This window comes from Pezoporus wallicus, unplaced genomic scaffold (assembly GCF_028554395.1).
Source record: "Pezoporus wallicus isolate ANWC-B61680 ecotype Strahan unplaced genomic scaffold, APGP_CSIRO_Pwel_v1 contig_5863, whole genome shotgun sequence".
In the NCBI taxonomy this organism is placed as follows: Eukaryota; Metazoa; Chordata; class Aves; order Psittaciformes; family Psittacidae; genus Pezoporus; species Pezoporus wallicus.
This window is the reverse complement of record NW_026635152.1, coordinates 139,820-152,533: the sequence shown is the minus strand read 5'-3', so window position 1 is coordinate 152,533 and position 12,714 is coordinate 139,820. Positions and strand designations below refer to the sequence as shown.

Below are 12,714 nucleotides of genomic sequence, written 5' to 3'. Positions count from 1 at the left end.
TGGAGGGCCCGGCTGGGTGCTCACCTCCCATCTGAAGCCAGGCTGAACTCTGAGACCTCCTCATCCGTGCTGGTGTAGCCGTTCTCTGTGCAGGAAGGAGACAGTGCATCAGCAGTGCAGCGGGGACCCCATTGTGTTCAGCACCGTCTGAGCTGTGCAGTGAAGGGGGCAGCCCAAGCAGTTGTGGGGGGGGACATAGGGACCTGGTCATCATCCCTGTTGTGTGGTGACCAGCACACACATCCCTGCCCAGCATCACCCTCAGGGCAGCCCTGGGCATGCTGGTCACAGCCATGGCACCTCCAAGTGCTTCTTGGAGGACCATCATGGTTGGACAACTCTCCCCACAGGCAGCATGCCTGGCCCCAGGATCCCAGAGTCCTTGGGGTTGGAAGGGCCCTCTGGAGATCATGCGGGGCAACCCCTGCCGAGGCAAGGCCACCCAGAGCAGGGCACCCAGGAACGTGTCCATGGTGTGTTTGAACGTCTCCAGGGAGGGAGGCTCCACATCCCCCCTGCAGCATGTCCCAGTGCTCTGCACCCTCAGTGGGGAGGAGTTCTTCCTCCTGTCGAGGTAAAACCTCCGGTGCTTTAGCTCATGGGCATGAACTGGATGCACCAGCCCCAGGTCCCACCTTGCTGGACATTGTGGATCAGGGCCTGCAGCTCGGGGTGCGACTCGGCCTTCTCCCGCAGCGCATCCAGGATGGCGTGGTTCTGCGAGGAGCCGGCCATGTCTGTCTGCCGCAGCCGCCCCTCCAGCAGGCGGATCTGGGCCTCCTTCTGTGCTACCTGCAGCCCCTGGGCAACGATGGCAATGGAGGGCCTCAGGTGGGCGCTTGGGTCCCACCAGCAGGTCCCCCCCACGGCAACCTGCCCCCGTTCCATGAGCAATCCCATCACACCCCTTGGTACCGCACCTTGTCGATGGAGGCCTTCAGGAAGTTGTCCAGCAGGAGCCGGGCTTCGGCAAGGGAGCAGGAGCTGATCACCACCGAGGTGTCTGTGGAGTCCAGCTCCTCCTGAAACAGGAGGAATGGGCACGGGATGCAGCATGGGAGCTTTGCTGCTGGATGTGGCACAGGCAGAACAGGCTCCATGGCCAGCACAGCACTTCCACAGCACTGCCTAGTCCCAACCTCCTCATTCTGCCCAAGTGGCTACTGGCCTATCTGGCCAATGTAGCCTGAAGGGCTTCTGTGCTACTACAGAAATCCTGGTGCAGACACTTCATTAATCTGCAGACACAAGCAGATAAGGTCACCAACCCAAAGGCCAGTGTGAATTAACAACATGCCCTTCTGCCCTGTCAATCCAGGTGAGTCGGGGACAAGCCAGGGCCAGCACACAGCCTCCTCTCCTGGCTGCAAGCACTAGAGGGGAGCCAGGAGCTGCACAGCATCCCTGCAGCATGCCCAGTGTCTAGACTGGATGTGGTACCTGCAGGGTTTCTACTGGGAAACAAGCCAGTCTTCCCTGGGATGTTTCCGAGGAGGACATCCACGGGGACAAGTGACTGCCAGCCCCTCAGAGGCAGGACAGGGGTTGCAGCTTCCCTAGAATCCGTGGGGCACTTGCAGCCTGTCCATGGACATGGAAGGAACTGGCAGTGCTCCCCTCCACAATTAACCACCTAATGAGAAGAGACTGTGAAGATGCAGCCCCACCAAGTGTGTGACATAGCACTGGAGAACACCCAGCCTAGCTCTTCCCAGTGACACCCTTCACTTCCCAATGATGCTCCTGCTCTCTCTGTTCCTGTCTAGCCCAGTCCAACCACCCACCTTTGTCTCCTCGATCTGCATGATGGTGGCCTGGCAGTCAGAAATGCTGTCGTTTATGTAGTCAATGTTGGCCCCCAGCACCTCGATCTCCTCGTTCAGCTCCTGCAGCCCCTTGGGATTCTCTGCCTGCAGTTTTGACCTCTTGCCTAGCAACGCTTCCTGCAGCAGGGTCAGCTCCTCGCGTTTCTGAGGAAAAAGGGAATAGGATCAGCACTGTGAGCATGGCAGTGCCCCTGCCCTGCACCCACCACCCAGCCTTCTCTGTCCACAGCACCATGGTGCAGGGCCTGGAGCACATGTCTGATGAGGAATGTCTGAGGGACCTGGGGGCTTTAATCTGGAGAAGAGATGGCTCAGGGGGGATCTGATTGCTCCCTACAAGTGCCTGAGAGGAGGATGGAGCCAGGAGGGGCTGGGCTCTGCTCCCAAGGAACAAGGGATGGGACAAGAGGAAACGGCCTCAAGCTGCACCAGGGCAGGTTTAGATGGAGCTGAGGAACAACTCCTGCCCCAAAGGGTGCTCAGGCATTGGAACAGGCTGCCCAGGGCAGGGCTGCAGTCACCGTCCCTGCAAGTGTTCACACAGCGTGGAGACGAGGCCTCAGTGACATGGGTTAGGGGTGGCCTTGGCAGTGCTGGGAATGGTTGGACTGGATGAGCTGAAAGGGCTTTCCCAGCCTGGTTGATTCTATGGTTCTATGGTCACCTTGATGAGCCGCTCCATGTCAGCCTCCAGGTTAACGATGGTCATTCTCTGCATGACGATGTCAAAGATTCGCCGCTCCAGCGACTGCCACTTGAGGCGGGCGGCTTTGCTGAAGGTCTGACTCGTCCCCTTCTTGGGGAACTTCTTCCTACAGCCAAAGGGGAGAAGAGACACATGGGCCACTGGCTGCACCATTCCTGGAAAGCCATGCTTGCCCCAAAAGAATGCCCCAGTTGGACTCTGGCTGGCCAGGAGCAGAGGAAGCATCTGCATTGTTTCTAGACTGCCCAGCTTTTCAATTGCCCCTTAGCAAAGAAAGGGACAAGAGCTGAGCCCAGCGGGGCTTGTGTCATGGCATTTAACACTTATGGAAGGACAGCTCTGGGCTTAAGCTCATGGGACAGTCAGTCACATGCTGCCAGTACAGCCTGTCACTGGGTCAATGGTTTAACACCAGTAAGAAGCTGGCCTTCAACCTCCAGCACCAGCCAAAAGCCAGGCATGGGAGTCCTGGGATGCACCATCACCTACTCCCACAGCCCCTGCCCTGACCTGGGGGGTCGAGCCCCGTTCACAGGGGACGAGGGGTCTCCCAGGAAGTTGTTGATCTTCCTGTTCCACTGGCGCACAATGCTGGAGACGGAGCGAGCGCCAGACTCAGGCTCAGAGGATGTGGTGCTAGCCGAGACCTCAGCGCCTGAGTCCAGCATGGCTGGCTTCTGGCTCGTCCTGCCTGCCACCCGATCAGACATGGGCTTGGCGAGGCGGCGCAGCGCGGAGACCTGCCCAGGGTGGAGGAGAAGTTGTCAGATGGGCATCCCCACCCCAAGGCTCTTCTATCACCCCCAGGTTCCCATAGACAAAGAGCAGCAGCTCTCCAGACCTAAAGCACTGGGGGTGTTCGTGCCTCATGGATGTCTCCCTTCTGCCTCGTACACCATCCCCTGCTGCCTGCAACCATCTCCCACCTGGTTACATTGAATCCCAGAATCCTTAGGGTTGGAAGGGCCCTCTGGAGATCATCCAGTGCAACCCCTGCCAAGACAGGGCCACCCAGAGCAGGGCACACAGGAACGTGTCCAGGTGGGTTTGGAATGTCTCCAGAGAGGAAGACTCCAAAACCCCCCTGGGCAGCCTGTCCAGTGCTCTGCTTCCCTCAACAGGAAGCTCTTCCTCATGTCAGGTGAAACCTCTTGTGGTTTAGTTTATGGCCATTGCTCCTCATCCTGTCACTGGGCACCACTGAAAACAGTTTGGCACCATCCTCCCAGCACCCACCTTTGAGATATTGATCGGCATTGATGGGATCCCCTCTCAGTCTGCTCTAGAAGGCCTCACTTCTCCCCCAGGAGCCATAAAAATCCTCCTACCCTTTTGGGAGCCCTGCTCCCAGAGCTGGCACTCATGGAAGGACAGGGTGTCTCTAAGCCAAGCACTGGGGTCAGGACCCCCATGGGGGCTACATGGAGGCAGACCCATCCTTCTCACCTCCTGAGTTTTCCTCCGCAGCACTATTTCCTGCTGCCGCTTCTGAGACTCCAGAGCCCGGATCTGAAACTGCATGAGAGAGACACACACCCCTGGGGTCCTGCCCAGACACCCCAGTGATGGCCATAGCGCTGGGACTACTAACACCAAAATTTGGGGCAGTTATTTTGGCACAAACAGCCTCACTCTTGATTTTAAAGTGAGCAGGTTTCCAGCCTCAAGGCTGGCACTAATGGCACATCACCCCACAGCGTCTCCCACAAGCACACAGAGAGCGTGTGAAGCTCTCGGGAGCCGTTCAGCCAGGTTCCACCACACTGGGCAACCACCTGCGGGCGATGGGCTCTCACCTCCTGCCGCCGCTGCTCCTTCTTGAGCTGTGCTATCTCCCGATTCCTCTTTGTCTCTGCCAGACGTCTACGCTGCTGCTCCTCCCGCATCTGCTTCATCAGTGCCACCTGCGATGGGATTGTGGTACCATGTGTTGGATCAGGCACCCGATTGTCCCAAGGCATCCATCCAACCAGACAGATGTCCTGCACTTGCCACCAGGACAGGAGTGGAAAACATTGCTTGTGAGCAGGGAGACTTGACCAGGTACCTTTGCCTTCTTCATCTCGGTCACCTCTGCCTGCAGCTTCCTCAGCTCCCGCTCGTAGCGGGACTGGTTCTTGAGCAGGCGAGCATGCTCCTTCTGGGCTGCCTGGAGCTTCTGCAGGTCCCGGTTCATCTCCTTCAGCCGCTTCTCATAGTCTGCTTTGATCTTGTTGGCTTTCTCCTCTGTGTAGCACTCCATAGTACCTAGAGGAACAAGGAGAGAGCTTGTGATAGCCATCCACCCCGGGCTCCTCCTGCACTGGAAGCACAGGGCACTGCTCCCTCCACATCCCTCTGCTCTGGCCCAATCACAGGCTGGGCTCTATCTGGGGGCATCCACTGGAAGAGCTGGGTTGGGTTCAGCACAGGTTGGAGACAGTGGGTTTCAGCACAACCACTGGGCTGAGAGGAGCTGCAGACCTCAACATGGGTGATCCTGCCCTGCTGAGCCTAGAGATTAGCTACACCACCAGGTCTTTGGGGTCTTCATGTGTCCCTCAGCAGACCCTCAAGCTTTCCCAAGTGTTCCCACGTGTCATGAAGTGGTGTTCAAGGCTAGAAGCGGCTTTGCTTTGCCATCCTTTTCAGCCACCTCTCCACCACCAGTGGGGTCAGGAGTTCTCCAGCTCACCAGTTCCCCTCCCCTGGCAAGACCAGCAGGGTCTTGGAGATCCCACGGGCTCAAGCAGAGGCAAAGAGATAGCAAAGCTGTACCAAAGCCAGCACTGCATGCAGGGGGTGGACGCTTTGGCTCTGAGTCAGCTGGGTAGGAGCAAGGACTGGGCCCAACACCACAGGGAGGGGATTTCACAGGCATTTCTCACTGAGGTTCTGCAGGACCCGGTCCCGCTCCAGCTGCGTGTCCCGAATCTTGTTCTGCAGCAGGATCAGCTTCTCCTCGTACTGGTGCTTGAGGGTCTGCAGGCGCCGCTGGCTGTTCTCTAGCTCATCGATCAGCTTCTGCTTGATCTCTATCTCACAAGTCAGATCTGCCAGGTCAGCCTGGAAGTTCACGGCTGCAGGCCGGAGGGGAACAGTCAGGCTGGGAGGGATGGGGCAGCATCACTCCCATAGCCCCAGTGAGCCACAGCACATGGAGAGGGCAGAGGGAGCTCATGGGAATCCACACTGCTAGGGAGCAGCAGTACCGCAAAGAGTATTGGAGACTCCTTGCAACAACCCTGGTGCTTTCTAAGCCCCTTAGAGAGGTGGCTGACTCTCCCTTCCCAGGACCAGAGCTCAGTGCTAGGAGACACAAGCAAATGCACCCCCATACCCTGGGCTGCATGCGTGGCTCTGCACTTTACCCTTCTCCTCTGCATCTGAGTCCGAGTCCACCAGGCTCTCTTCACTGCCCGAATCCTCGTCTTCGTCCTCACGTCCATCCTCCTCCTCACAGCCACTCTCATCCTGCTCCTCTTCCTCCTGAAGGATGAGTGCTTAACCTCAGCTTGCAGAACAGCTTTGCCCTTCTCTCTGCAGCTCTTCCAAACCTGAGCTCACCCCTCACTGATGTGCTGCAGCCCACACAGCAGGACTCAGCCTCCCACATGGGATGACCAAAGGCTGCAGCACCATTTCTGGACATCCAGCATCCACACTTGAAGGAAGCAGCCCTGTGCCCCATTCATTCCTGCATCCATCTCCTCCTAGCAGAGTAACTGCATCACCCAGCCCCAATTTGCCTAAGCATACTGAAACCAAGCCCCACAAGATCATAGAATCATAGAAGAAGAGAACTTCTTGCTCCACAGCAGGGCTGGCAAACAGTTCCCCCCTGCTCCAGCACTGAGTCCTCATCTCCACAACCCCTCTAGCCTGCTTGCAGGATGAGGCTGAGCTTGGTCTCTCTTCCACATGGGGCAATGACAATGCTCCTCAACCAAATGTCCCCTCACTATGAGCATGAAGCACACTCACCTCTTCCACCTCGTTCTCATCAGTCTCCTCCTCATTGTCCTGCTGCAGTTTCTGCCTCTTCTTAAATGCTTCCTTCTCTGGGCTGGAGGAAAGCAGAGGGGTGCTGGTGAAGGCCAGTGTCAGGGAGCCTGGTGACAGGTCCTGCTGGGGCCCCCCTTTTCTCCTGGTTTTGGACCTTTTGGGCAAAACAGCCTCCAGGATAGCATGGAGGGTGACAAGGAGATCAAGGCAGTGCTGAGAGGGGAACCTGGGCTCTGTCTCAGTGCTCTGGCTTCCACACAGATGAGGGCAGCAGTATCCCTGACTCGATACTGCTGGACTGACATGGACATCCCCCTTCCCAACACCCCACAGCAGATGCCTTCACCTCTTCCTCCGCTGCCTCCTTTCTTTCTTCTTGAGGCGCTCCAGGTCCTGCTTGGCCCGCCGAAGGACATCGGAGGCCTCCGTGTCCACCGGTGCAGCAGGGCTACACAGCCCAGTCAGGCTGGAGCCTGGGGACGCGCCCATGGAATAAGGAGCCCGAGCAGAGACGCGTGAGAGGCTGCGACGCAGGGACTCATTCATGGACTCACTCTCCAGGAGCTTTGTCCTAGGGAATGAAGACAGCATGTAGTCAAAGAAGAGACATCCCGCTGTCTCCAGAGGATTGGATCTTGCCTACTTGTAGGATAGGGTGAGCCAGGGACAGTCATTCCCATTTATATTGGGTCAGAATGCTGCAAGGCCCAGGATCAAACAAGAGACTGGGATGGACTCAGCTTTAGGGGGCCAGTGGTTCCTGGGAAACACCAGGCATTTCTATAGCAGGATCTCCCCCTCTATCAATGGCCAAACAAAGGATGACAACAGCCAAAGCAGTGCCTGGGACTCCTACAGCCCCAGTGTAGCAGCAGTGTAGTCAGTTGCTAGTTCAGCAAGGCTTTTCACTCACCCTAGTGATGCTGCAGGCATGCAGCTCTGAGCCACATCAGGGCTCAGACCCCACCACAGCTCCTGCAGAGCCCAGGGACCCTGGGGACCCACAGCACCCATGCCCAGCTCACCTCAGCTCTTCAATCTCCCGTATGTAGTTCTGGATGAGGGTGCCAATAGCTTCATTACCATCTCCTGGAGGAGCAGAGGTGCAGGTGGATCAAGGCAAGACACAGGCTGTACCTGTGCACCCATCCCAGCTACAGTGCCTGACCCACCACACCTCACACTTAGCCCAGCCTCACCTGCCCTAGCCAGCATGAGGTTGGCCTCCTGGCTCATGAGGTGGGTGACCCTGCTGTTGATGGCATCAATGGCCTCTTGCATGGCCTTTACCCGCATGCGCAGGGTGCTGTTCTCCTTCTGCAGCATGGCGTTCTCACGGAACAGGTCGCTGTAGCCTTCTGAGCCATCCTCCCCAATGACCCGCTTACCCTGTGGGGACAGGAGGAGACAGTCCTGAGTGCAGGGTGAGCTGGGGTGTGGGGCCCACCACTGCATCCCTGAGGGCCGCCCCAGCCACCAAAGCAGGGGCAGGGACAAATCCAAGGGCCAGGAAGAGGCAGAAGGTGAGAAATGCTTCAAGGCTTCTCCCTGCCTTTGCATCCCCAAGTGACTTGCCCAAGGTTCTGCTGTGGCCAGGCAGGAGCTGAGCCCCCACTTCTTAAACCTTCTGACCTCTCACAGCAGTTACTCTTATCACTAGGGGCAGAGCATGGTTGGCAGGAGGGTCTCTCCTGCTAAACCTGCCACAATGAAACATGAAGAATAGCTTCCTTCTCCTGCCTCCATCCCATCTCTGCAGGCTCACTCACTGCCTTGTACTCCATCAGCTCCATCTGCAGGCGGGCGATCTCGGCCCTCAGGGCACTGATCTGCTGACTTGTCTTGTCCTGGTTCACCACCACCTTGTTCTTGATGTTGCGGGCCCGGTTGGCGTACTTGAGCGTGTTCAGGGTCTCCATGAAGTCCCGGTCAGAGGGGCTCACACATGCGATCATGATGGTTTGGCTTGGGGAGGTAAAGATCAGGGTGAAAGGACAGCTGCACCTACCCTGAACCAACTCGTACCTTGAAACCTGGAACCCAGCACAGCCCACACGCCCCTGGACACCCATCCTAGGCCCTTCTGTGTTTTATACCCAAGGTATAACCTGGATTCAGTGCCTCCCAGACCCAGAACCCCACAAACAACACATCACACAGCACTGAACAAAGCCAACCTCCACTAGCCAGCTAAGACACACTAGGATTGCTGGGGAATAATGGGCTCTTCGGAGAAGTAGAGCCATAGTAGTACACCCAAAACAGACAGGGAATTCAGTCCACCCCATGCTGGGCAACACCACATGCCAAGTCCTGGATCACAAGGGATATGAAGTGCTTTGCACCAGCTAATTCTGCCAAAGCTGGCTAATTGCACCAGGGACTCATGAGGAACCAAGGTCTTTATATCTGCAAAGTCATACACTGCCTGCCAGGAGGCATCTCCTCCCTACCAGGCAACACATGAGGCCCAGAGGAGGTCCCAAGGATGATCAGGGGCTGGAGAACCTCCACAGAGACAGGCTGAGAAAGTTGGGGGTGTTCAGCCTGGAGAAGCTGTGTGGAGACCTCAGAGCAGCTTCCAGTGTCTGAAGGAGGCTACAAGGATGCTGGACAGGGTCTCTTCATCAGGGACTGCAGTGATAGGACAAGGGGTGATGGGTTCAGACTGAAACAGGGGAAGTTCAGGTTGGATCTGAAGCACAGAGAGAAGTTCTCTCCTGTGAGGGTGCTGAGGCACTGGCACAGGTTGCTGAGAGAAGTTGTGAATGCTCTGTCCCTGGCAGTGTTCAAGGCCAGGCTGGACAGAACCTTGGGCAGCACGGTCTAGTGTGAGGCATCCCTGCCCATGGCAGGGGGTTGGAAGCGAATGATCTTAAGGTCCTTTCCAACCCAAACCATTCTATGATTCCATGATTTGAATCCTGAAATAGCTCCTACATGGCTCCATAGACCCTCAGCCTTCTCCCAGGGCTCAGCCCCAGCCTGGGACCCCCTTACCTGTTGCCCCCAAGGGAATCCTGCAGCAGGCGGGTGAGCTTGGAGTCACGGTAGGGCACGTGCACAACCTTCTTGCTCTGGTCTCCGAGGGCACTAATGACATTCCCCAGGGCCAGCTACCAAAACAAAGGAAAGACCCTCCCAAATTCCACCCCTGCTAAGAACACTGCTGCTTCTGATGTGTGTAGCCAGCACATCAGGGCTGGGACATGTGCTGTGGCAGAGGTTTGGCATGCGAGAGGTGGAGGAATGGGGCTTCCCTTGCCAGTCTCAGCATTCACCCCCTTTCCCATGGCTGTGCCTCTCTCCTGCATTCCCTGAGGAGCAGCATTGACCCCTGGAGGGTTTTTCTAGCATAAATTAGGAGACCTCAACCTTTTGGGGACTTAAACCCTTGTACCCAGCTGTACCCCTCCCCATAGTCCTGCCCTAGCTGCGCCCTCACCACTGGCATTTTGGATTGTGCATTTTCATGCCTACACAATCAGGTAGCATAAACCCCGGTAGAGACAACAGCAACCCCAAAAGCCCAGAGCAGCCCCAAGCAGGACCCAAAGGTGTCACAGGCTTCCCCTCCCCTTGCGTGCTGTGCCCAGAGTCGTACCAGTCCACAGTTGATGGAGATGCCTTCCTTGGCCCTCTCACCGGTAGCACCTGTTCGCTTCAGCCTCTCTGAGCCAGCCAGGTCCACAAAGTGAAACTTGGCAGTGAGGGTCTCATACTCTGTGGTGGGCTGGGATCCATCCAGGAGGCTGGTCACCTCCCTATTCACCTGCAGCCACATGGAGAGGGTCATCACCCTGGATTCTTGGCTGCATTCAGGTGTCAGCAAAAGCCACAGCATTCGCCCTCCACACCTAGTCCCTCAAGGATGGGGGAGAGGATGCCAACAGCAGCTTGCTCTGGGCCACCCCTTGGGCCAGACCGTGCCTGCTCTGGAGGGGACTGCAGGCCTCAGCTCCCATTAAATGCTAACACAGGCTATGACTGGAAAGAAAAAGACAAACCCCTGCCTCTCTTTGCAAGACTTCAAACCCTCTCCCCTTTCCAAAGGACCTCACACATATCGCCCTGGTATTAGATGCAGGAAGAGCCCAGCCGTGAGGCAGGAGCCCATCTCACCAGCTCCGGGCGGGCGCACACTCTCATCTGGCAGAGGTGAATGGTGAAGATGGCGTGGGACCGGGAGCTCTGCACATTCATCTGGGTGCTGGCCGTGGTGCGGGAAAGAGCTCCCTGCTTTAGGCACTGGATCAACTACAACAACATGGAGCAGGGAAGAAGGAAACCTTAAAAGTATCCTTTAGGGAGTCAGGACAGCCCAGTGAGCATACCGACCTGCCTCTGCCTCACTCCAGGGCTGCTCTGTTCCCTCCTGGGTGAGATCACCCCACATCCCTGGTCAGTGAGCACCCATATCTGCCCTATCCCACACCCACCTCATCCTGTGAGTTGATGAGGCGTGATGTAACCCCTGTAGTGTAAATGCTTCCACTGGCATCCTCATGGATTTTGATGTTTGATTTGCGATGGCGTACATCAGGCTCACGGGCACTGTCAAACAGGTCCAGGATCTCTTCATTGTAGAGCTGAGTGGGGTAGAAGTGGGTGCAGAGTGAATAGTAGTAAGCAGGAGGCTGCTAAAGCACAGCACAGCAGGACTGACAGGAGCTGAGAGCCAGGAGGACAGGCTGCACACTAAGGGTGCGCATGTGTTCACACACAGAATCACAGAATGGTTTGGAAGGGACCTTAAAGCTCCTCCAGCTCCAACCCCTGCCACGGGCAGGGACCCCTTCCATAGAGCAGCTTGCTCCAAGCCCCTGTGTCCAACCTGGCCTTGAACACTGCCAGGGATGGGGCAGCCACAGCTTCTCTGGGCACCCTGTGCCAGCGCCTCAGCACCCTCACAGGGAAGAGCTTCTGCCTTAGATCCAACCTGAACTTGCCCTGTTTCAGTTTGAACCCATCACCCCTTGTCCTGTCACTACAGTCCCTAACGAAGAGTCCCTCTCTTGCATTCAAATACATACACGTGTATGTGCTTAGGCGAGGCTGACCAGGAGAGCTGATGTGTGTGCAGATGTAGGAAAGGACACACGGGATGTGTCTGCAGACAGGAGAAGATGCTCAGGCAAGCTCTAACCTTCCTGTATACGTATTCAGCCAGGTTAGGATGCCCAGACGAAGTGGCATGTGTGCACACGCAGGTGTACATACATGTGCCATGTTTGCCTCCAAAGCTCTGAGCTGCAGTCTGGGTTGGTTTGAGCTCCCCAACCCTGTCATGTCCCTGTCCCACACCAGAAACCATGTCCCCACACATGTGGACACCCAGGAGCTCTGCGTCCTCCCAGCCTTCCCTGCTCACTTGAGGAGCTCCCAGCCACACAAGCCAGCAGAGCCCCTCTCCCACCATGCTTCCCTAAGGTAACCTTGGGTGGAAAGGAAACCAAGAGCTACAGGAAGGGCTGGACGAGCAGAGAAACCCTGAGGACCCAGAGCTGACAGATGTCCCCATTTGTATCTTGACCCTGCAGCATCCTGTCTCATGCTGGGGCAGAGGGACACCCCTGCTTTTCTGTCCTCCTGCCACCACCACTCAATGCCACACGTCACCCTCTCACACTTATGCCCCTGTGTGGAGAACAGGGTCGCACAAGGACCGCAAGGGTCCTGGCCACCTCAGCGGATCAGGCTAATCTGTCCCTGGCTGCCCCAGGGGCAAACAGGCTCTCTGAGGGTTCAAACCCTGCTCTCACAGCCTGCTCCTGGGAGGAGAGTCACAGGACAGGGATCAGCGGGGCCAAATCCTGTTCCACTGCCAGCACAACATAGCTGGTAACCAGCACCTGATGCAGCCACGTGCCCACGCAGGCACAGGAGAGCCATTATCACTTCAAAACCCTCCCTGAGTTGCCTGGTTTGATGTCCATGCTGCAGAGCGGACCAGAAGGCAAGGCTTTCAGCAGGCTTCAATGGTCTTTGCCACTGGGCCATCAGGTTTCTACTGTCCCCACATGTAACAGGGGCGGACAACGTCCCCCTGGGCACTGCTGGCCTGGGGAGTGTAACCATGAGCAGCTTTGAAGCACAGCAGAGGAAGCCGTTCCCATCCTCCACTGCAGTCACAGAACAAATATCTCTGAGGCTATTTTGAGAACCCAAAGCACCAGAGGTCAGAGGTGGTGAAGAGTG

The 12,714-nt window shown here is 56.9% G+C and overlaps 2 protein-coding genes across 6 annotated transcripts in view; both read right to left on the bottom strand.

Annotated features, from left to right (window-relative positions):
- LOC130596279 (TBC1 domain family member 22B) overlaps positions 1-12,714 on the bottom strand; it is a gene marked incomplete at its 5' end in the record, with an annotated part of 143,721 nt that overhangs the window by 35,281 nt on the left and 95,726 nt on the right. The window lies entirely within an intron of this gene.
- The window catches only part of KIF21B (kinesin family member 21B), a 39,959-nt gene that overhangs the window by 10,938 nt on the left and 16,307 nt on the right, over positions 1-12,714 (bottom strand). For 4 of the 5 annotated variants that reach the window (XR_008971512.1, XR_008971513.1, XM_057403899.1 and 1 more), the window contains exons 4-23: positions 10,956-11,105; positions 10,639-10,773; positions 10,121-10,288; positions 9,517-9,632; positions 8,286-8,481; positions 7,716-7,905; positions 7,542-7,605; positions 6,863-7,087; positions 6,496-6,577; positions 5,883-6,000; positions 5,400-5,591; positions 4,580-4,779; positions 4,329-4,436; positions 3,979-4,047; positions 3,043-3,272; positions 2,491-2,638; positions 1,785-1,970; positions 921-1,022; positions 636-801; positions 25-85 (exon numbers count right to left, since the gene is read on the bottom strand). Coding sequence is in view for 2 of the 5 variants with exons in the window: in XM_057403899.1 (XP_057259882.1) it covers positions 25-85; positions 636-801; positions 921-1,022; positions 1,785-1,970; positions 2,491-2,638; positions 3,043-3,272; positions 3,979-4,047; positions 4,329-4,436; positions 4,580-4,779; positions 5,400-5,591; positions 5,883-6,000; positions 6,496-6,577; positions 6,863-7,087; positions 7,542-7,605; positions 7,716-7,905; positions 8,286-8,481; positions 9,517-9,632; positions 10,121-10,288; positions 10,639-10,773; positions 10,956-11,105 (2,906 nt within the window). In the remaining 3 variants the exon portion in view is untranslated. The remainder of the gene's footprint in view (positions 1-24; positions 86-635; positions 802-920; positions 1,023-1,784; positions 1,971-2,490; positions 2,639-3,042; positions 3,273-3,978; positions 4,048-4,328; positions 4,437-4,579; positions 4,780-5,399; positions 5,592-5,882; positions 6,001-6,495; positions 6,578-6,862; positions 7,088-7,541; positions 7,606-7,715; positions 7,906-8,285; positions 8,482-9,516; positions 9,633-10,120; positions 10,289-10,638; positions 10,774-10,955; positions 11,106-12,714) is intronic. The other variant, XR_008971515.1, reaches the window with a different exon arrangement.